Source organism: Struthio camelus, chromosome 1 (assembly GCF_040807025.1).
Source record: "Struthio camelus isolate bStrCam1 chromosome 1, bStrCam1.hap1, whole genome shotgun sequence".
Taxonomy (NCBI): domain Eukaryota; kingdom Metazoa; phylum Chordata; class Aves; order Struthioniformes; family Struthionidae; genus Struthio; species Struthio camelus.
In genome coordinates, this window is record NC_090942.1 from 32,919,614 (window position 1) to 32,944,387 (window position 24,774).

The 24,774-nt window shown below is 34.9% G+C and overlaps 1 protein-coding gene across 3 annotated transcripts in view; it reads left to right on the plus strand.

Moving 5' to 3' along the window:
- The window catches only part of PNPLA8 (patatin like phospholipase domain containing 8), a 40,480-nt gene extending 19,989 nt beyond the window's left edge, over nucleotides 1-20,491 (plus strand). For all 3 annotated transcript variants that reach the window (XM_068933217.1, XM_068933223.1, XM_009689212.2), the window contains exons 9-10: nucleotides 17,257-17,452; nucleotides 19,720-20,491. In XM_068933217.1, coding sequence (XP_068789318.1) covers nucleotides 17,257-17,452; nucleotides 19,720-19,994 — 471 coding nt within the window. In that variant the 3' untranslated portion in view covers nucleotides 19,995-20,491. The remainder of the gene's footprint in view (nucleotides 1-17,256; nucleotides 17,453-19,719) is intronic.
- The last annotated feature ends 4,283 nt before the right edge of the window (nucleotides 20,492-24,774 follow it).

A 24,774-nucleotide genomic window follows, 5' to 3' on the forward strand; every position in this document is an offset into this window, starting at 1 on the left:
GATTTTCTAAGTCTTTAAATTATATATTCTCTTGGCAGAAATGCTTTCACTTGTGTAAGCCATAAAGGACTAAGCGTATTTTCAGTACTAAAACTGTTTACTGTCGTAGAACTAAATGATAAATTGATTGATTTAAACTTTCACTTTTTCCGAAAATACCTCTTCCACTCATGCATCTTATTTAAACATTTCTTAATTCTTTTGGAATCCAAAAACTATTGTCTGTCTTGTTTCATGGTGGTTTTTCTCCAGATTACTCTTTCTTATCACACCTTTATTTCAATAATTTTCTATTTTGTCTGAGATGTGCCTGTTTTTTAACAGGCAGCAGGCTGGCAAACAGCTACGTGACAAATGCTGTAGAGTCTTCATGCAGATTTTTATCCCGTATTACATTTCCACCACTTCACATGCAAGCTACCTTGCATCACCTTATTTTAACACTAGGGTGCATGCCTCTGTGCATTTAACGGACTGTTACCCTGATGTTCTTGGGTGTAATGGTACCTGAGTGAAAATGCAAGGCAATCAAGTATTTTTTTTTAATCTCTGATAAAGGATCCTAGGTGACCCTTGAGTCTTGTATTCTTTGGATATTTGAATCAAAGACAATGTATATGTATGAATACGTTTTAAAGTAAATAGAACGGTAAATGCAATCGTACTTCTGTTTAAACATTAATAAAACAGCTATTTTAGTCTTTAGATTTTAAAAAAAATCCATTAATAACAGTTTTACTCAGTTCTCAGCTATAGCTCTTACCGTATGTTAAACATGAGGAAGCAGGTATTCATTTAGCATTGTTATTGTAAAACGGCTAGGAGTAAGTGGGTTTGTTCACTATAGTTTTTGTGTTAAATTCCTCATCCTGATCATATGTGATGCTAACGCTTGTAGTTTATATGGAAATACTTTTTCTTTTCTGTTTTATTGCTCTAATCTTATACACTGTCTAACAAGTTGGGCTGCTGTTGAACACTAGCAGTAGAAGAAGCATAACATTATACAAGACCATTGTTGTAAAATGCATCATGCAGTATGTGCTAATTTTAAGTAACAACTTAAAATTATTCCAAAGGCTTCAGTGTTGTAGTACAGTGTCAGAAAGATTTATTTTTTTTTGGCAGATTTTTTAATAGATTGGAAACTTACATTAGCTCACCAACATCATCTCTTTTTTTTATAATAAATCATGTTGTTTTCATGTTAACTTGCAAAAGCAGGCTATATGTAATGTTAGTGTTTCTAAACAATTCAAAGAATAGAGGCCATTTGTGAAAATGATGGTAAAATGCCTGTGAAAATTCAGAATAGGAAATACAGTGGTGTCTGTTTCCTGTCTTTGAAGCTTGAGACTGTAAAGGATTATACATAGGGAAGGGGGTTTTTACATTGGCTTATCACTCAGTTGTACATTTAAATCTGAATGAAAAGCATTTTGGCGGCTGACCTGACTTTGGAGTCTTCATGTGTGTGAAAATATGTATTCTGACAATAGAAACTTGGTAATTTTTTTTTATAGTCAATCTGTGCGTTTTCCTCTGTTATCTAGCTTTTGTTGAAATTTGAGTCCTTTTTCCAGCTGCATAAAGTAGTTAGTTTGAGAGAGGTATGTGTAGGGTTCTTGAAAATTCTATGTATAGCTCTAACCGTATATGCTGGAATCATGCCTGAATTGAACTGTAGCTGTTTTTCATTTTAGCCCACGCTTCTCCATACATATGTATATTTGTGTGCATTTGTAAGCAGCATATGCACACCCTTTCTCCGGGAACATTGCAATATGACTTTCTGTACGAGTCACTGTAAATGTTCAAGACGATTGTAAAGTGCCTTAATCTATCAACGAGGTAATAAATTATTATTTCTATAACTCTTCTGACATAACAGCTAAACAAGACACTTGTAGGTGCCTAAACATTTATTCCTATTTGTGCTGTAGATAAGCTGATGCAAAGTTTGATAAATTTCCACAAAAGTAGCTCAAAACCCAAAGAGCAATATTTACATTCAGCTCAGTTGTACCATGTTATCCTGTTCCACTCTGTCAAGTAGGAAAAAAGGAGTGCAGCTGTTGGTGGATGAGGGGAGGAGGATTAATATTCTTTGTGGTTCAAAAGAGGAACACATTAACATTCAAAGGGATTTAATCCCTGTAACATGCTTCTCCAGGAACCATGCAAGTCGAGAGAGACCAAATCATGATGTCACAATATAGAAGCGGTATTGCTACATATGTCAGCTTTTTTTTTTATATTAACCTCTATTTATGAAGCCCTGATCATCTCTTAACCTCTCCCAGCCCTCTTAAAACAAGTGATTTCCCCCCACCTCCAGTTTCAACAGAGGTGGGATTGTTTGTTATTTCCATTCCTTTTTCTTTCTGTAGAGTGAAAAGCATTCATTTTTCAGACTGCTCAGTAATGTCACTTCAGAGGGCAGTATGGTGTTTTGAGCAAATTGCCAATTAAATAATAGAGCAGTTTAACGTTAAACTAAATCGTTGTGCACAGTTCATTTACTAGGTTTTACAGAAAAAAACTAAATTTGTGCCACCGGATTAATTAAAAGGGCAGCAGCATTGAGAGGGAGAGAGGAATTAAGGACCTTTTTTTTTTTTTTTTTTTCCTCCTCTCTAAGTAAAATGTACTCAATTTAATACAAAGGGTTTGATAATGATTTCATTGCTACTTTAAAATTAGATTTATTAAAATATTGGTGCTGACTTAGGCTAGTATTCAGAGACTCATATTTTCTAGACCTTTTTTGAACTAGATGTGATAATAAGGTGGTTAAAATGTTGGCAGCTAATCTGATAGTGAAGCTTTAATAGTGCAGGTGAAAGAGTATTTGTGGTGAGAATACAACCTATAGATAGATAGAGATATACAGAGAACAGAGGGAGAGAGAAAACAAACCATAATATGCTGTAACTAAAATTTCAAGTTTCATCTTCATAAAACAAGATAATACACAGTATCTAGATATTTTTAAGACTTTTCCTCCTTTCATTAGATAGTAAATCTGGAAAGCTGTTTCGTCTGTGTGGTTTGTAACAAGACAGGCCTTTAGAAGTGATTTGCTTAGTGGATCCTACTCTAATTGGTTTTACATGGTAGCTTTTAAAATTAGATTCAAGGGTGCTTCCCAGGCTCTAAGACGACATAGAATATAGGTCACATTGAAGTTCTTTTCATTCTTAGGATATGCCACGGTGATCAGTATGCCCGAGAGCTGACATAGACTGCGGTTTAATAGGTATATCTTGTTCTCCCAATGATAGAAACAAACATTTCTTTGTCTCTGCCTAGTTGTTGCCATACGCATTTTCCTACAGCCTTTGAGGCAAAATCACCTACTATTTAAGGAAAGGAGAAATTACTGGAATATATCAGCTACATGGATATGTGTATTTCTTTTTCTCCTACAGATTCTAGAGGTTTGGTTAGCAGCTTTTAAGGTGGAAGTACATGATGCAGTTTACCAGCCTTCCCAAAATTGCTGTTTCCTGTACCAATGTTAGTTTGCAGGGCAGACTGCTTGCTGTGTTCCCTGTAGTGATTTACTGAGTGAAGTGTTTTGTGAAGGTTTGTTTTGTGAAATAAAACTGAGAGTATATTTTCTTTAGATATTTAACTTGGAAGCATTATAACTTTTATCTACTGTGATTTAGAGTGATACTACGATGTAAATGTAATTTTCAGAATGTTTATGTAAAAAAAATCACCCCCCAATGAGCTATGTTAAAATATTTATTTTGCTTAGACTTCTGAGTCCAGATATGTTTATTGATACTGTTTACCGGCTAATAATTAATGCAAAAACCAAACCTTGTAAAGTCAGAAGAAGCTGGTTTAGTGAACAAGTAAGAGTTAAGTCCATTCAGTAATCTCTATAGAGTCAATGTAGACTGCTGCGGTCAAGTTCTGGTCTTACTGGCCACCATTTCTGAGGAGAGCCAAAAGGATTATTTGCAGTAAATTGTTGATCACTTGTAATTTTTTTTCCCTAGGTTGTCTATCTGTCTAATACTGACTTGAATGGGACCATGTTTCCATATGAAACAGCCTTGTGATGTTCATTGCAAATAAAAGCCTAAGAATGTTTAGAGCAACTATTGATAAACTTACTGCTTCCCTTAAGGAAAGTTTGATTGCGATGTATATAGTGGTCTATGCATAATATGAACAATCTACCATGCTACCAGTTTTGTCAGCTAGCATCCACTCTGATTTTCCTTCTGTTTTGCAATTTAGGAGGCTGCCTCTTTTGTCATAGATGTGCTGAAAATTGTTGCTACCAGAGTAGTAAGACCTACATGTGCAAAACGTGGATAAAGTTGGTTAGTTTCATACTCAGTATATTCACAGTAGTTAAGGCACAGGCATTGTGCCCTATTTATTTCCTGTGCTGAGCTCCACCTCTAATACAAGGATTAATCTATCATGCTTCCAAATCCCAAACACGTTGGAGATAACTTCAAAGACTCTTTACTTTTTTTTTTTTTTTAAACTCTACGTATATTTAGACTTTCTGCTGCAGATCTTTTCAGAATTATTTCAGCAGGCATTTCCTTAGGGGGAAAAAAAGATGAGATATAGAACTAAACAGTTTCTCCTGGGTCAAGCCCAGTTCTCTGTCATGGTTGCCAACTACATCATACACTCTAGCTCATAATCACATAAAGCTGTCTTTGCTTTTGCTACCCTTGTAGAAGATTATTTCAAGTCCTCATTTTTCTTGTAGCCAGAACACTTCTGATTTTTAATCTGAATCTATTCATAACTGATACCCATTATTCCCGTGCCAGTACTGTTCTCTAGTTTAATTAACTCTCCTTTTTGTAGTATTTACCCTTCTGATGTGTTTATAGAAAGCACTCATACCCTTTTTCATTCTGCTAGTCTAAATACGTCAAGCTATCTCAATCTTACAAAATGGACTCTGTGTTCTCTTGGTTGTACTAGTAGCCTTTCACTGCACCTGCTGCAGTTTGAGTAATCTTTCTTGAAACTAGACTCTTCAGTGTGCTTTGCATGACCCTGGACATATCGTACAAAGTTGGATGATATACCAGATTTCAAAATTAGCATTTCTAAATTAGAAGCAAAATTCAAAGAATTTAATCAGACTGAAACACTGTATTCTAGATGTTTTCTTATCTTTCCCTTTTTTCGGGAGAAGATACAGCAAAAAGATACATTTGCCTTTTCAACAGCCACTCCATGTAGGTGATTTTAAATCATTCTGTGGAAGTTCTATACCCACATCTTTCTCTCTTTTGTTCTGTGTGATTCCAACTTTGTTCTGAAGAGCATAGCTCCATGTTTATGAGCGCTTTCTTTCATTATACGTCATCTCCATCATACGCCATCTGGGTTTCCCCAGACGTCAAGGTCATTCTGTATTCTTACCAAAGCCTTTGTATTTATGATACCTCTAACTTTTGTAGTAACAGCTTCCATTAGCACTTGCATAATTTTGATAAAATAGTAAAGAAGATAAGCCCAAAATGAGCCTTTGAGTAATTCTGTCATAAAGCAGTCCCCCAGCCAAAGAGCATCTCATTCAGTATAGACTGTTGTTCATCTGATTAGCCAGTTATTTCTCCACTGTAATCTCTTTAACTGTTATCCAGTGGTCTGGTATATTATGTGATTTAGAAGTCCAAGTTTTAATTATCTAAAAAGATATGTTACCATTTCTATCTGCTTTTCCTTAAACCATGTTATATTTTTTCATCTAGGCATGTATTGTTTAATATAGAGTATAAAATCCTATGAATCTCATTAAGTTGCAGTCTAGCAGCAAAGAGCTTTAGTTAAAAAAGTATCATTGCCTTAGTAGTAGTGACTATACTGTGTTTATAAGAGAGGGTGAAGGAAAGTGACCCTGGCAAATACGGTCTAACCTCAACAAAATGTCTGTCTTTAGAAGAATATTTGAAGAAAAGAAAAATGAAAACAACTCACCATAGCTAGAAAGCAGTGTAGTGTTAAGCTGTTCCCTGTTCTGTCTTTTTCTTAGGTTAATAGTAAGAACTTCCTAATATTTTTACAAGTTCTAATGGATTGATTCCTTTTTTGTTCCTTCAGCTTCTGACCAACAAGACATTGCTTTTTTCCACTCTTCATAGGCTTTCTTCTGGCTTCTGATCTTGAAGAGGGTTGTTATTCTTTCTGCTTACAGAACTTTTCCTTCAGTGTTCAGTGTTTCCTTTCACCCCTCTCCTCCCTTTATTGAGGATCCAGGTACTAGGTAGTTCATATCCAGATTCTGAACCCTTCATGTGAATTATCTCCAGTAATTAGCTCCCTCTGTTTCTTAAATTTTGTTCATTTAAGATCAGATGCTTTAGTTTTGAGCCTGCTTTGTTTCAATTTCAACATTTCTAATTTTTGGGTCAATAAATGAAGAATAAAAGTATTCTAAGAAATCTGAATAGCTTGTATAGCTATATAAAAGTGTTTTTTGGCAATTCCAATTTCAGTTTGAAATTGCAATATGAACAATAAATATTTGTGTTGTTTCTAATACACTTAATATAAGATGTCTATAGAGAAAAGTTACAGCATTTTGATTATTGTACAGATTTAAACAGGTGGATGACCAGCCGTTTTTGCGTAGCAGTTGCCGTTAGTATATCTAACGGTATGGGTCACCCAGATTCCCTGTGGATCATCAGTAGTCCTCATACTCTTCCGTATTTTTCCTTGAAGTATTTTCAGTTTCCTGTCGTTCTTAACTGTTCCTTGATAAACTGGCAGCTAAAAGCATAGACCAACTAATTTGCAAAACTAGTGTCAATCAGTAAATATCAATAGCGTTAGTCAGGTTATTGATATAATATATTGTGTCTTAATGTTTACGTGATTGTCTTGTAAAATGGAATTTAAACAATTCTGAAATTTTGAAGGTCTACTACAGTTCATTTTTGGCAAGCATTAGGCTATATCTGGATCTGGGATTCCTGCTCCCTTGTGGAGTTGTTTATTTTAATGTGATTCTTTTGTAAGACTACTAGAGCTATCTCCTTACAGTCTGATATATTTTTAAATCCCTTAATAGCAAGTAGAATTTTTATATGCTTCCTAAGTTAAATGTTGTCAGAAAGTACAAAACTAGACTTAAGCCCCCGAGCATCATCTGAATCGAAAAGAATTTTATTAAAATCCATTTAGATTTTTTTTTTTTAACTGGACTCTTGAAAATTGCCTGTGCTTCACAAACATAATATGAAGAACCCAAGTTTGGCCCTGTGTTTGGGATCACCGTAGGTCCAGCCATGGAGAAGCTTCTTTTCTTAAGTTCTGCACTGTGGCTTACTTGTAATGTGTATGCAGTTGATTGTTTGGAAGCCACAGATACAATACAGAATATTTTGTTGATGTGTGCTGCTGTTCATTGCAGAATATATGCAATTAAATCTATGGTATATAGGCAAAGATTTTAATGAAACATCTGACAACTTATTTTATTGTTGAATGGCCTTTACTTTCGTGATGCCTGCTAATAGTTAGCAAGTCTTCATCAATAAGACGTAGGAGTACATTTTCAGTGTCTGACATACAAACATGAATTCCGTAGTGTCTTCAGGGCAGCTGGATATGTTCCGTGAATTAATGACTAGCTGGGATGAGTTGATAATTTAAGATAATCACCTAGCAGCCTACCTCAGTAGACCATTCATCATGAAGAAACATCAAGAGCAAACATGGCTAATGTAAAATGTATTACTAAATTGTTAGCTCATATTAGTGGTAATATTGATAAGCTCTGTGAAGCATTTAGTGTAACATTTGTGTGTTTGCAAGCAGTGTAGTAGGGTGTTACTTGGGTAATCACTAGAAGAATACTGAGAAATACTGTAGAGGAGAATGGTTGTGCTGAAAAGTAAGCTTTTAGTAAACTTTCAAACTTTCAGATATTTTTATACTTATTTATATACTTAAGTAATTTCTCAATAGATAGTATCCTTTGTTTGCAACTAGTGTGTCAGAAGTACAATTTTAGCTAATGAATGCTATGATTTTTTTAAACTGTCAGACAGCAGTAATGACAATTTTGATACTAGTTTCATTTAGTAATATAAATAAAAATTTATTTGTTTCCTGAACAAAAATACTTTAAAGACTTTGTCCTTTAGGTAGTTCAAGGGAATTACTTCTTCAGTCCAGACTTAAGCAATTATCACAGTTCTAATGTGTTTCTTTTCCTAGTTTTTTTTTTCTGCAGAAAAATCACTATTGACTTAATTTTGAGATAGCCTTATGAAGTAATGAGCAGAAGATGTGTATTTGACATTGTTGCCTCTCCATAAGTGATAGAATTGGTTCATTCTTAAATTATTAGAAATTTGGTCTGCAGGAGGAACGCGTTAGTATCTGTCACCAAGTAAGGCCTCTTTAGGAAGCAGTAACATGCAGAATACATTATAAATTGTAGTGACCTACCTAACGACATGTCTGTTGATATGACTATGCAGCAAGAGTGATTCATTTCAAATAAATTGAATGAAATACCTTATTTTTGTAAAGAGCTGACTTTAGATCATTATATGCTTTATAGAAAATGATCTAACTCTTAAAATTACTTTTCTCACTCCTCTCTTGTGCAACAAAGTGGAACAGACCTGCCAGTAGAGTGAAGCTAAAACAACTTATTAAAAATATACATTTTAGACACAGATTTGTTAGAAGTATTGGCAGCATATTCCACTGCTGGCACCAAATAATTCTACTTCTGCACTGTTTCATGTTTGTAAGAATATATTCTAGGCTCAAAAATGTGTAAGGGTAAAAATATTTCCTGTGCTTGCTTGGAGCTCCTCTTCAGCAGTTTCATCCTCAGTAAGTACTGTGACCAAACTGACTGATTACTCACAAGAGGAGAACCATAAGTTTATCTAAAAATTGATCATCTTTCACAGAACAGTTTAATAATGTAACCTTTATATTGAAGAGAGCATATTTGTACTCAACACTACAGGGTCTAGTTTATTATACAAATTAAATATACAGGTTCCTTTTTTATTAGATAATGTATTTAAATCACAGAATCACAGAATGGTTGAGGTTGGAAGGGACCTCTGGAGATCATCTAGTCCAACCTCCCTGCTCAAGCAGGGACCTCTAGAGCATATTGCCCAGGATCACATCCAGACGCGTTTTGAATATCTCCAGCGAAGGAGACTCCACTACCTCTCTGGGCAACCTGTGCCAGTGCTCTGTCACCCTCCCAGTGAAGAAGTTTTTTCTCAGGTTTAGGTGGAACTTCCTGTGGTTCAGTTTGTGCCCGTTGCCTCTTGTCCTGTCGCTGGGCGCCACGGAGAAGAGACTGGCCCCATCCTCTTGACACCCCCCCCCCCTTCAGATACTTGTACACGTTGATGAGATCGCCTCTCAGTCTTCTCTTCTCCAGGCTGAACAGGCCCAGCTCTCGCAGCCTTTCTTCATACAGCAAATATAGCATGGTAACTCAGTAATAGTTGGCTGAGCAAGCTTTAGAATATACTGATATTCTTATAATGACAATATATGCCCAGTGCAATCAGAGGACTAGGTTGGGATCTGAATCCTAAAAATATCTGTAGATATTTGTTACCTGAGTGGTTCTCGTAGGTAGTAAAATAACCCTCTCATTTCTTAGTCTTGTCTCTTCCTTTGAGGACATTTGGTGGTACTTATGTAAATGTATTGAGATGATTTTACAGAATAACTCAGCAAGGCATACCCATTTTATTTATGGAAACTAGAGTAAATGTCTTTAGCTTGAAGATTTTAATTTTCTAAGAAGTAACCCCTTGTAATAATGCAAAAACATTTCAAGCTCTTCATTTAAAGCAATCAGCCTTATTCCTAATCTGCATCTTTTCATTATTTTTATGTTGATTTTAAAAACAGGATTTGAAAAATACTTGTCAAAAGTGCATTCAAAATCTTGTCTTAGCCTGTGATAGCCTTGTACTAATTCTGTCTCCACTTTTTCACAAGTACAACGAAAGTAAGCAACGGAGCAAGTCTGTAAAAGTGAACTAAAATGCAAAGCATGTCTGCATAGGCAGTGAGGTGAAATGGTTACTATGGAGCCAACAAACCCAGCTTCCAAATATCAGACTTGGCTTCTGTAAGTCATATATTCCTCATGCAATGCTAGATTATTTTCTTCACAAGGTTTAGCATGATTTAAGTGAAACTGTGCAGCACACGGGATGTTGCTCAGAACGGTTATGAGGCACAGCTTGAATCTGACAAAATTAGGAAATGTAATGGTAAGCTATGAATGTGCGGTGTATTCTGAACTTAAAAGAAAAAAATCCATGCTGAAGTATGACTCAAACTAATTTTTTAACATCTTAAGTTTAATAACTATTTTTAAATTATTGACTTGAATATTAGAATTATGTTTTTATGCATATTCACAATAGTTGTTTATATAGTACAAGATTTTTGGAAGGTTCTGTGCTACCAAGCTCCTGAGGGGTCTGGAGTGCTTACTGTCTTTGAGTCTTTTCAGTGTATTTTCCTTCCGATTGTAGAATTTGTTTTCATCTAACTCATGTTGTGTAACTTTTATTCCTTGAATAAGGAGAGGGAGATATCTTCACCAAAGAATTTTAATTGAAACGTATGCCTACAAAAGGTGCATTTTTCCTGTTTTAAATGATTTATGATCTGGTAGTCAAATCATGAGGGATCTTTTCCTCACTGTTTTGCAACTATCAGAATATTTAGAGAAAATAATAGTTACAGCTTTAGACTTCTAATAATCAACAGTAGGCCCTAAAAATATGGTTGCAGTTGCAATAGGAATGTTTTTGGAAAAACTTGTGTGTGTGAAAAAATTTTCCTAAAGTTCATTTAGAAATTGGTTGATACACTATTAAGCAAGACATATCAATTGAACATTTGCCATTGGAAAGCCATGGCATAAGATTGAAAGTAATCTCCTAGTCCCCAAGTTTCCTGCTTTGCTGTCACAGTTAAGCCTGTTTATACGTGCAGTGAGCTATATTTTAAGATTAATTCATTTCATTGCCTCCATTGTTGCTGTTGGAGGTAAAAAAAAAAAAAAAAAAAAAAAAAAAAGCTGCTTTCGATCATGTTTACCTCCTTGTTGACATTGGGAAAGTTACATACCCTTTTTTCAGCGCTTACATTACCATTGCTACTATGGTCCTTTGTTCAGTGTACTGCCAGCAAATTAAGTTGACTGAAGTGTAGAGTGGTTTTGCAAAGTTCAGAATATTAGGAAGTGTATAGTTGTTGCCAGTGCACTGACCATAGCAGCATAGACAAACACAAAAGGTTTTTTGGGGGTGACTCATGTATGTTTGGGAAGTGAAAAAGGTGACTTGCAGCTATAGAATTAACTGAATGAGAATTGATGGTGATATGTAGGCAAGGAAAGACAAGCTAAGAATGGGAGGACAAAGGGAATGAGCCACTTATCTGCTCTGGCCACTTGCCCAGTACATAGTCAGAACTCAGGACAATTGCGCATTTCTGGGGATACTGGTCAGCACTTGAAGAGTTCCTGTAATTCCTTCAGCATTTGAAGAGTTCCTGTTAGTCAAAGCCACCCTCTCAGTTCCAGATTCCAAGATATGAGTACAAATGGGTGGTGCATATTTGCATTTCTTAGAAGTCTTCTGACTTGCACTGACAAATTTCTGTTTCTAATAAGACTGACTTTTAAAATGTAGGTTCATATTACAGCCAAAATAACATGCATCTATAACAATGATTCATGTAATACTTGAAATAGCATAGAATCATAGGAAATGTGAAGTAGTCAGGGACTTCTGGAGTTCATTTGGTCCAACCTCCTCTTCAAAGCAGGATAAACTTAAAAGTTAGTTCAGGTGCCTGCAGCTGAGTTTTGAAAATCTCCAAGAATGGAGGTCCTTTACTCCATGGCTCTTGCTCTGCACTGAGAGTCTGGCTGTGTGTTCTCTGTAGTGGAAGACTATGATTAGATTCAACTTTAGCCTTCTCTCTCCAGGCTAAACAAATCTAGTTCCCTGAGTCTCTCCTTATATGTCACATGCTTTAGCCCTCGACTATCTTAGTGGTTCTTTACTGTACTCGTTCCAGTTTTTCAGTATCTTGTAACTGGGCATCCAAAACTGGATGCAATATTCCCAATATGACCTCATGAATATTGGGTAGAGGGTAATAATCACTTCCTCTGACCTGCTGGCTGTGTTCTCTAGCCCAATATGCTATTGGCATTCACTGCTACAAGCATACATTGATAATGTAGTAGTATATCTACTATGCTGTTCAAGTTATCTCTCTTCCTCTGTGTGCGCACATGCATGCGCACACACAAACACAATACCATATCGTAGCAGTATATCAAATAATGCAAATAAAAGGGGAAACAAAGTGTTTTAATATATTTTAGTCTATCAAAAAGGAACTGGTAAGGAACAAGGTAATTTTTATACCATGTTATGTATTATAAAGCAAAGACACTTTTTCCTTTGTAGTGATGTGTTTTTTTGTTTTTTGTTTTTTTTTTTTTAACATATATGAAAGCTTTAGGGGAGCAAAAGTATGCTATGCTAGTATGGGTCCATGACATCTATGCTTTTCTACTCTAAATTACATTCTGAAAATATATTGAATAAAACAGATAATGGGCAGAAGGGATGCAACAATACATGGATATACCTTGAAGGCTGCGTTATGTCAATGCATTTTGCACATCTTGCTGATACTAGCACTTGTTAATCGCTGTATTTACAAACTTTCTAAAATGTATTATTGTACAAATGCAGTTCTTCATGGGAAGCCAGATATATAGAGCTTCCCCACAGTCAGTTCATAGACTTTTCAGTGCAGCTTGTCACTTGTATACTTAGTTTCCTTATTCTTTTAGTGATTGCCACATTTTTCCCCATAGCACATCACTGCGATGCAGTTTACTGTATTTCTCTGTTAATTCCACAGTTGTGAATGTGTTGAAGTTCATGTCCTGAATCAATACATTATTAGCTTGGGTGGCACTTTTTTCTTCTAGTTTGCTGTTCTTGTTTGTCATTCTCCCCTCCTGCAGAAGCATGCTGAGAAGATCCTAATCTTACCATCCTAGTAACTGAAACACTTTAAAAAAAAAAAAAAATTAAAATTGAAAAGTAAGGTGATCAAAGACGAGAGATGAGACCAAGAAAACAGAACATTTGAAATTGAATGGAGTCGTAAATTGAATTACTTCCTTCTGGAAGCAGAGATAAACAAGAATTCAGATTTTGGCCAGCAGACATCCCTGGTACCCATAGATTAGATAAATTGACCTTGTTTGCCTCCAAGTCTGTAGCTGTATGAAACTTTAAAGTGGCAAGAAAGCTCTGGAAAGTAGTATGGAAAAGGAAGGAAACTATTCTGATAATCAAGTGACATTCCATACAATTAGCAGTCATTCAATCTTCTGATTATACTATATTTTTCATTAATGCATTTTTACAAACATCTTTTAAAAGCTGAAGGCCTGCAACAGAATAATCATAATAATCATAATTATTAAGATATAATTTATACTATTATACTATTTATACTATTTTGTGACATAAATATGGAATAATGTCAACAAACCCAGAAAAAAGTTACCAGATTTTTAGCACATCTCCAGAACAAGCTGCCTGCATACTTAAGAACTCCAAAGCAAGGATCAGTGAAGATTCCAGTGATTCCTGTATGTCTTATGTTCACAAACATGACAAAACTGCCTAGTGAATCACTTTGAATTGTATTCTAGCATCTCAAGGACAAACATGATGAAAGATGTGTCATGATTCCTTAAAATTATTTTTTCTTAGAATATTTAGATCTCTCTTTCATATTTTTGTATTGCTAGTTTAATATACTTCTCGGGAAGGACTTTTTATCAAGTTTTATGAAAATGGAGGAAGGAAACAAGTATTTTCAATCAGTAAGGTTAGTTATTATTTTCTTAATCTTAGAATTGGAAAATTCTGTATTGTATACACTTTTCCTACAATTCACACCTACGTGAGGTCATTGTTTTAAATGAAACATAATTTTAAAACTTGTGTAACTTCATTCTTTGAAGTAGTCAGCTCTAAGGTTTGTGCTGCTGCAAAATGTGGTTTAGATATATTGCAGTATTTTCTTGATTGTATCTTTAAGAGCCACAGAATAGTATCCCTGGAAGATTTTCTGGTTCCAGTTGAACTAGTAACATCATTCACTCTTTCGGTAGTGATCGTTGTAAGAGAAAGCAGGTATCATACTTTGACAGAGTAAGCTGACTGGAAACAATATTCATAGGGATGAAGTCATTATCAACTGTAATCTACTTGCAGGGAAAGAATCAATTCCTTTCCTCATTGAATCTTTCTGCTGACTTTCCAAGAAAGAGATGTATCTATATAAATGCTAGAAGTTCTGTAAAAGGTGTCTAATATAAAAATCATTAGGAATGGCTATTTACTGTAATTTCAATAAACTCAAGTTGGAGTATATTTAAATATGGAAGTTTTTGTACAAGACTAATCATTCCAATATGCATTTGGTATATGTGGGTATATGTAGTTTACCTTGCTTTGGTCTTTTACTTGTCAGTATAACAAATACAGCCGTATTCTAATACGAAATACACCCTATCTTTTGATAACGCCAATCTTTTTTATGGTGAAGAAATTGTGTTTAATTAAATTACATTGACCAGATCAGTAAAAATTATTTGGTAAGCATTAGCTTAATGTAGGGTTTCAAGGAAAAAAGCACCCCAAAGATAAGTATTAGGATTTTACATTACGATCCATGGGGAATTATATGAAGGACAAAAACATCCTTGTGTTTAGTTTTCTTTGTAGAATCGAATTTAAACATAAGCAAGGATAATAGGCACAGAAAAAGGCCATTCATTTTAGTGGTGTTTTGAGCAAAGTGGACAGTAGTCCAGAACGAGTTCAAAGAGCTTTTGTAGATTGAAATGAAAGCTTAAAAAAAAAAAAAAAAAAAAAAACCCTAAGCTCAGTAATCCTGTTTTTACTTATTTATTTATCACAGCTGTAGTTAAAAGGAGTTTGTTAAATGTGCAACAATGCCAAAAGACTACTTATTCCAAGCTATTCCTGAGTAGGTTGGTTTTTTATTATTCTTGTGATGTGATGGTCTGGTTTTAGTATAGGGAGCTTTCGTAGAACGTTTATTATAGTCCATATTCTGTTTCTTTTCCATTTTTAACATATTTTCTTTATAGAGATTTTGAACAGATACAAACCCTCATTCTCTGCTGTGATTATTTATTATTCTTAACATCAAAAACCTTACAAACCAAAGCCTCTGCACGTTTGTGCAGTTTACCTACTTATATGCACAACGTATATCCTACTGTGCTGTCTTTCAAAGATGGCCTTCTTAGACACCTGGGAGACAGACAAACTTGAGCTCTTTTAAAGCAGAGAGAGCACATTGCAAGGCAGTATGGGTTCCTTATCTTTTTTTATGTACCAAAGTAGCAGAGATGTGCTGATTAAGTGTTCTGTTCTGCAGACAACGTGTACTGCCGGTGTTTAGCCCCCACACCAGGAGAGCATATGAGTTCATTCCTGAAATAAGAAGAAGATTTCTTAGCTTAGCACATGGGCAAAAAAAAAAAAAAAAAACATGGTGGTAGTTTTGTGTTGTTTACTTTGAGGAAAACCACTGTTCTTAAGAGTAGTAACTTCCTTTTCTGATTATGGTACTTTTAGGTTTTGTGAGGGGCAGGGGAGTTTGCCAATATGTCAGACTATTCCTTTTCCAATTTAAGCCCTATTTAATTGGGGGAAAACAGTATTGTACCCCTAAGCCGCTCACTAAGTCTACACAATCACTGGCAAATACAGAACAGGCACAGACAGAAAAATGAGACGGTCTAAGTAGCACTGGAAATCAATTTTCAGCCTACTTTAATTCAGTAGTCTGCCTTGCCATCAGGATAGGCTCCTGAAGTGGTCTCAAATCCTTGGTTAATTTTAATCTTGCTGCAATTCTAGGACCTTTTTCCCGCCCAAGAAAAATCATCATGCCAGCAATTGTCTGGTACGGCTGTAAAAATGTGGAAAAACAGCAGTGTCTGTATTTTACAATAATTTTTAAAAATTGATTTAAAAGATTGTCATGATTAATGACAAATCAATCTATCTTCTTGGGTAACTCAATTTTGCATAGTGAATAGAAACTTATTATTTTGATACTCTAGATGCATAAGAAAATGTAGGAATAGCAAATACAAAAATAAAATAATTCTCCAAGCCATAACATTCAATTTTTAAACTTTGTAACAGCCAAATCTGTCACCACTTGTTGAACTTAAATGTTTTCATGTTAAATTTTGCTTTTATAACTGCTTTTTTTTAGGATTTCCCAATATAGAAAACCCTGTTGAATTCCAAATCCAAAATAATCTGTTTTTTATCAGGATGAAGATAATATGTATTTCCAGGAGGTGCTGAACATAATTTTAAAGGATTGCTGGATCAACATCTCCTACTCTGAATGCTCCTGAGACTTCTTGTCAGCTATATTGATTCTTATTGATCCAAAAGTATTTTATCCCAGCATAGTCACCGATATATTTGACATTTCACCAGCAAAAGATCTTCTCCCTCCTCACATCCAGATTTGTAAAAGTAACCTTTGTTGCGCTTTTAGTCCTGGGCTGAGTTGTGATATTCTCCAAGTCTTAAATCTGGGCGATAGCATCCTATATAACAACTATGTTTATTATACAGCAGCTCTGGCCAAGCCTAGCCTTTCTCATATTTTATTTTAAGAACCTACAGTGAATGATAAATTCTGGGGTTTTGTTACGAGGATATATCCTTGTAATAGTAGTAATAAAACATTTTGAGATGCAGAATCTTTGGTCATTTAAATTTTTTTCTGTATTCATGCCTATGTTACCTAAAAGATGTTCAGAAGATGAAGTCATAACTGCCTCAGACATTCCAGTGGATACTGCTGTGTCAGCCTAGCTCTCCTGTACCCTGCTTCACACGAGCAGAACTGGTCCTAGACAGTAGAGGCGCTCTCACAGTGTCTGTGAGCCCAGGAAGCCCAGCTACCCAGCTGCTGCATAGCCCAAACAAAACAGTTGTACAAAAGATAGAAGTTATCACCTGTTTTATTTAATTGATTTGACATATTAGTGCTATGCCAGTGTAGATTATAATCACAGTTTATTTTATGACCATGTATTATATATAGTATTAATGCATATATTTATTTTTATTTTTGCAGGATGGAGGTCTGCTTCTAAATAATCCTTCTGCGTTGGCAGTTCATGAATGCAAGTGTCTTTGGCCAAATGTTCCATTGCAGTGTCTAGTATCACTGGGCACTGGCCGATACGAAAGTGAAGGGAAGACACATGTCACGTACACCAGTTTAAAAGCCAAACTCACAAATGTTATCAGCAGTGCAACTGATACAGAAGGTTAGTGTCTCAAGATATATTTTTATTTGAGTGTTTTTAATTGTGTGTACTCCTTAGTTTCAGTTCAGAGTAGTCTGCAACATTTTCCCCATCTCCTCTCTGCCTACACCTTTGAAACTTCTATTTAAGCCATATTACCCATAGCAAGATCTCAGACTTCATTCAGATGAAAATTAAATGTAGACAAAAGTGGAGTTTCAGTGGTTATTCTCAGTAAGCTATTTTCACCAAACTGTTATTTTATGCATTTTACTATATTCCAAGAATGTTCCTTCTTACCTAATTATGTATAGTTGGTGTTTCGATATCAGTATTACAGGCTTTCTGCAGATAATAATATGAAGGCATTTCTTAGTTTATTTTTATGAATCTACATCTTGATTATATTGTTACGCTCTTTTAATTGATGAACTTCCAACTGTTAACATAAGGTTCATGAGATAGGGATACTAAAGATAAAAGATACCTTAACAATCAGAATGAGTAGTAATCCAGCATTGTTTATAGAAGGGGATATCTTTTTTTCTTGTGCTTCAGAATAAAAGCATACTCAGAAATTCATTTCAATAGAAAAATCATATTTTCTGAAATTTGGGTTTTTTTAATAAATAGAAAGATATAACAGCTAATATAGAACGTTGGTTAGTTCTCAGCAGCTTCTGAAGGAGTACTATAAGTATATTCTTTTTCATATGTGTTTTAAATATGCAGTTTCCTTTGGGCTAGATTGTGTCTGAAAATGCTTATCGTTTCCGCTTATGTCAGCAGGAGCAAAGCATGTATTTTCAAAATTAAACTCTGATCCTAGAATGGGAGTATCCTGTAACTCTGTCACTAGCTGTTTTGTTTATATACACTGAGGAAGTAATGACATACAAATGTTTCCTTCTTCTTAAAAAAGGCAACTGATTTTGTGGGTTTTTAAAAACAAAAAAAAACAAAACAACAAAAAAACTGAGGTTCATAGTGAACTGATTAATGTTGATCAAGAAGTATTCTTACAGTCTAGATCCCCTGGTGTAAAAGTCTGCATGATCTCTGTCAACTGGTTGTTGTTTAGTCAGGAGAAGCTAGATTTTGGGCCTTAGGTGTTTTTTACACAATTGTGGCAAGTCTATCAAGAAAAAGAATAAGTTTCAGTGCAGCAGAAAAATTGGGAAAAGGTTTGTAGGGAAAAGGAGAAACTGAAGGAAAGGTCATTGAGGAGACCAGGGGAGAGGAAATAGAAAAAGGGGCTTAATACAATAGCCTTGGGGAAATGAGAAGTTATGTTATGAAGGAAAAGGGGAGTGTATTAAATAAAACAAGAAAGAAGGGAGGTGGTGAGATGAGAACAAAGACACACCTGAGTAATTTACAGGAGGAGAGACTAGGCAAAGAAGATTTCAGGACAAAGCTACTGGACTTGTCTCATTCATGACATTTTTCACTCTAAAATTCTTATATTAAATAGATGTTTAAAAGAATGAAAAAGAGTGGTAAGAATGCAAAGAAGAAGGAAATGGAATAGAAAGGTGAAAGAAGTTATGGAAATAGATGTTTATTTAAGTAAAGAGCCAACGAAGAGAAAAGCAGAGAGAAAATAGGTTATAGAAGAGAAGGTATAGAAAGTGAAGAGAATAATATATAAATACATTACATAGCCAGTTTATTGCTGTACTAGTTTACTGAACTTTTAGAATTTACCATGGAAAATTCAAACTGAATAAATATTAAATTCAAAACAAAAAATATGTAGTAATAAAAAAGAATTAGTTACCAATAAAAGGAACCTTTAAAACCGCATCTTTTTCAGTGCAGTCTTTGGTGTTAGAGAAGAATATACTGCTATCAGTTTCGTAATACCTGCTCCTGTTAATATTCAGCATAACAAATCATGGGTGTCCTAAATGGGAATACATTTAGTAAGTTACATTACTACTCTTTAGAATGTGGTCTTATTTGCAGAGACTGGAATGTACGTTTAACTAAACGTTTCTGGATAGCTGCAAAGCCTTCTTAATTGTCGTAGCAGTAAAGTTGTCTTAGAATAAAAGATGAAGCTTTTCCAAAGAAAACAGCTACAGGATCATTTGCAAACCTCACGAGAGAGAGTTTTTTTTTTTTTTTTTTTTATAAGCTGATGGCATGGAAAAACGTTTACTCAGCAGAGCAGCACATATTTACACTTATGGTGTCATTCCAGATCACTTATTGTTCAGAGATTGTAAGAATATTTGTGTCTCTCATTTAAATATAACAGTTTCCTACATTTGTTTTAAATACAGAAGTTCACACCATGCTGGATGCGCTGTTACCTCCAGATACTTATTTCAGATTTAACCCTCTTATGAATGAGGACATACCTCTGGATGAAAGCCGTAAAGAGAAACTTAATCAGTTACAGACCGATGGAATTCGTTATTTAGAACGAAATGAAGAAAAACTGAGAAAAGCTGCAAAAATTTTAACACAAGAAAAAACAACTTTGCAGAGATTTAGTGACTGGATAAGATTAAAGGCTGACATGTATGAAGGCCTTCCATTTCTTTCCAAATTGTGAATATGTGATGCATGAAAGATTGTAAATGTAAATCTTGTTCCGGAAAAGTACTGTAAAGGAAGAATGCTTATTATGGTGAATAACCTCTTTGGATAGTTATCTAAAGAATTCTGGAGAAAGCAGTTCAGGACAGCAACTTTATGCACATTTACTTGATACAAGGTTTTATGGTGTTAATTATTTTTTGAACTTTAGGGATCTTATTGTTGTACTATTTAAGTTTGTTAAAAATCACTAAAACTAAAAACTATGACAACAATTGTGCTACACAGTTTTGGATGTATGTACCATAATCATGTTGACAGTAAAACTTTATTTATCAACTACCAAACTTATTGAAGATTAACAAAAAATAAAATCTGCATTAACTTTATTGTAGGCAGTATACCTGTTATGCTCTTGTATTGCCAGTCAATTTAAAACATTATTACAAAAACTTTGCCTCTGTTAATTGCACTTTTACAGTTGAAAGCATTAAAATTCACTTTTTTTTCTTTTTTTTTTGCTACATAAGCGGTATTCAGTAAGGTGTGTGGATGACTACAACTGACATTAGTCACAATTAACTGATGATTTTAGAACTTACTGATCATTGTTTTTGTAGGAATAACTTTAGATCATTATTTGAAAATAATCCCAAGCCCCCAAACCTCATTTGAGTGGCTTTTTCTGTCACAGCATAAAGGAAATAAAATCTTGAAATTGTTCACTTGTCATATGAGTGAGAAGCTCGTTATAGAAGCTTCACTTTTGGATGCCAAACTTGAGGTATCTTTAGTCAAGGAAAATTTACTAGTTGATGCGCTAAATAATAAATCATGCATTTCCATTTATCTTTTTAAGTTTTATGTTTGCATTCTCTTGAAATTACATTGGTGTTTGGGAGCTTTCTTCAGAGCTTACTACACTCTTACTATTCATTGCTTTGCAACTTACTTCTTGCTTATGTCAAGAAAGGTGGTGTGGTGAGCTGTAGCAATGTAGTGCATCAATGAAAATATTTTCAGTAACAGGAACGTACAAGTCAGTTCCTAGAAACAGTATGACTGCAATGAAATGTGAGTTATGCACAACTGCTATCGCATGTTGGCATATACCCATCAATAAGATTGCTTGATGGTTTCTAGGTGAGATTTTCCCTCTTTAGTACACAGCTACGGTATATGAAGAAATGTATATTCTATACAGTGCTTAAAATGTCCAGTTTCACCAAACACCAATGCATCCAAAAGCAAAAGCTATTTTGTCACTTTACCTTTCAGGAGGCATCATCTGCCATTGCATTATTTACTAAAAAAAATAACATTTCCTTTGATAGCTACCCTCTGTACTTGTCGTCTTAAATCACTGAAAGTGTTATTAGACTGTCTTTAAAAGCATGGCTTGGTAGAAGACAGCTGAGATCCTGCATTATTTCAGGAGCTGTTACATAATATTCTGTGACTGTAGAAGAAAACATTTGATTTGAGTTGTTCTTTTTTTTTAACCTGAGAAGTAATTTTCACCTTTGTCCTTTTACTCAAATGTACAAACTGCTCTGCATGCACCCTCAGTTCTCTTGTTTTTGTTGCTGAAGCTAAGTCATTAGTATATAAGCTGTAGCCTGCAAATTTTTTTAATTGTCCCCAATGCAAGCAAATTATAGATGTATAAGGGCTAAAAAGGCCTTTGTCATTCAGTATGTGAGGAAGGAAAAAGAGGAGAAACATCACAGAGTGGCAGGGATGTTAGAATGCTACAGTGATTTAAAGATAAGAAGTGAAAGAATGTGTATGTAGTCTGTTCTCTCGCGCGTGCTCTCGCTCTCTCTCTCTCTTTTTTTTTTGAACTTCAAACACCAAAAATAGCTCCTCCAATTGGGCAATAAAAATATTGAAAATGAAAGTTTTATTTTCTTGGTGCAGCTGTACTTTATACAGCTCCCCTATTCTATCTTCAATCTCAATTACTAAAAACCAAGTAGAAGACTAACAAGAAATCTAAGCTTTTTCACTTGGTTTGAGAGAGTTTAACCATGTAAAATAGAAGTGTCAACATTATTCTGATCAGGGAGGTGGAAAAGGCACCTTGTGTTAAGCTGTGCTGCCAGCATCCTTCAGCAGAATAGACAATGCAGGATATTCTCCTATGATAACATACATTTCTTCCTCCCTTGGCAAAGGACAAAGTAATTGCATCATCCATAAGGATATCAAAGACAGTAATATGAATTCATAGCATTCCAGTCATAGCTTTTTGAGATAAGCAGTTATTTAAGGAAACACTTGTCTGTAATGAACAGATTGGTATGATTTCAATTTAATATCAATACAAATAAAACCTGTACGCTACCTAATGTTCAGATACTGGTATAAGTGCATATACTTGAACTTGTTCCTTTAATAGGAAATACCTTTTATTACATATTATTTCTGTTTACCATAATGCGGGAATTTTTATTCATTTGAAAGTTCTCTGAGTTGTCTTCTCATAGATAAATTTAATATTATACTGGGAGCTGACTAAAGGATGTAAAATGGGAAATCTAACAGTGTTCCAAATGAGATTGCAATATCTCAAATTAGCTTTTTTCTAAGTATCAGGTTATATGTAGTTCTTTGCTAGCTACCTACAAAGTTTCAGTTGCAGCTCTGTTAAAGATACCATTCATTTTGTATAGAGCCTTGGTTTATCTGATCAGCCTTTCAGAAGACTTCGTTAAGTGTATTCTAGACTGATGAGTGGAGCTATTTGACTTTTGAGATCCCATATTTACAAAATTGCAAAATACTTGCTAAAACGTATACCTTATCACCATGTTATTTGAGGTGGCCTTTCCAAGTGGATACATATGAATGTGTTTAATCATCTCACAGGAGTGAAGGCAGAATGGTGCTTGGAGCTGGTCCCTTTCTCTGTGCAAAGTTCCAATGTGCTTCAACCCACAAACCAGGACATCAGAAGTGCATGGGCTTCAAGTTCATGGACCTCTGCGAAGCTTGATTTTTATCTTTGGTGTGCAGTATGGGAAGCCTAGTTATGAATTACAAAAGTATAAATATTTGAGATGGAGCAGATGCATTTAAAGGTATATATAACACTACTTAAATCTCATGTGAAATACTGGTTCACTCATGTGACTAGAGCAGACAAAAAAATCAAAGCTCTTAAATCGATGAGGTCAAGGCTATGTGTAAAGAAGAATAGGCTGTGTTTTAATACCGTTTAATTCTACAAAAAGGTTCTGGTTCAATTTAAATGTATTGCTTTTTTTTGCGTATTGGTATCTTGGGGAGGGGGAGGAGGAATTTATTTCAATTGAGGCAAGAGCTGGAGTATAATTTTTTGTTGGAAGTCATCTTTGCTTCATTAACACTTTTTTTCTCTATTCATTACTGTAACTATTATTTTGTTTCTTAGTAGTGTTTTTTAGAAGTGCACGTAAGATTGAGTTGAGCTACAGAGTAATTAATTCAGACTGTTTTAGGCCAGTGTATGTATGCATTCCCAAGATGCACGTATTTAAGTCTTTCAAACTAAACTCTTTGATCCTCAGTAACGCAAGTGCTGCACTGTCTATCAGGCACTAATGAGGAATTTTCTCTCCCCTCTAAACCACTTGAAAAATATGAAGGTGCGATAGATTTATCGCTCAAGCTGTAATTAGTTTTTTAGTAACTTCAAGAAGACAGTTAGCAGTTTGCAAGGGCTCTGAGCTGTGTGTTCCCACAACACTGCTTATAGAGTAAAACTATTTGCAGGAAGGTTACTGAGATGTTTGATGTGGAATCCTACATGGTCTTCTTATATGGACATGAGAAGAAGATGAAATAGGGAGAACTGCAGAGGACTCAGAATTCACTAAATAAGGAACAAGAATTTTAAATGAAGGGGGTTTATGGATAGAGAACAGATGGACTAGTTCTGGGTCAAACACTATCATATTTTAACTAATCGCTTGGATGGACTGAAGAATGTAATTCACATTGCACATAAATCTAGGAGGAATCATGAATATTTTCAACAGTAGGATTTCAGTACAGTATGAATTTGAGAAAAGATAGGCTAGAGTGAAAAAAAAAAAGCCTCTTAAAATGCAAAACTGGCAATAGAGAAAGGAACAACCTAATGCAGAAGCTCAAGTTAAAGGACTCCTGCTTTGAAGAAGCACCCCTGGGAATGACGTATAGTTATCCAGTCAACAGATTAAAACTCAGAGTCAGCAAAATGACAGCTACCCAAATAAGCAGGTTTATCAATGCACTGCAGAGAATTCCATGGATAGGATAATGTGGATGAATCTGAAAAATGAGAGATTAATGGGAATTTTCAACCTAGAAGAAAAATTACAAGAAGATAATAGATAACCATTCCAGGTTACTCATTAAATCAGAGAACAGAAAAAGATTTGTCTGCCCTGATGACTGTTCACATTTGAATGTGCCAGGTCTACATCCTGGGAAAAAAAAAAAATGAAGTTCATGCTTTAGTTCAGAAAGTAAGTGTCAAATCTTTGCAAAACATAATGCCCTCACTCTAATGCTTCTCACTCTGATTTTGAGGAGCAGGAATAAAGAGTCCATACCATCAAATGCAAAAGTATACACATAAAATAATCTCCCTTGCCTTTATGCAATGCCAGAAGGAGAAAAAGGCTGTAGGTCATCTGTTACTTTCTAATTATCTATGCAGAAGGAGGTCTTTATAAGTGAAGGATGTTTCATTATCAAAAAAATAAATAAAACTTTAAGCGTTAAGAGTTTTAGGATTCCAGGCTTTATTGCCCACAAAACCTGAACCA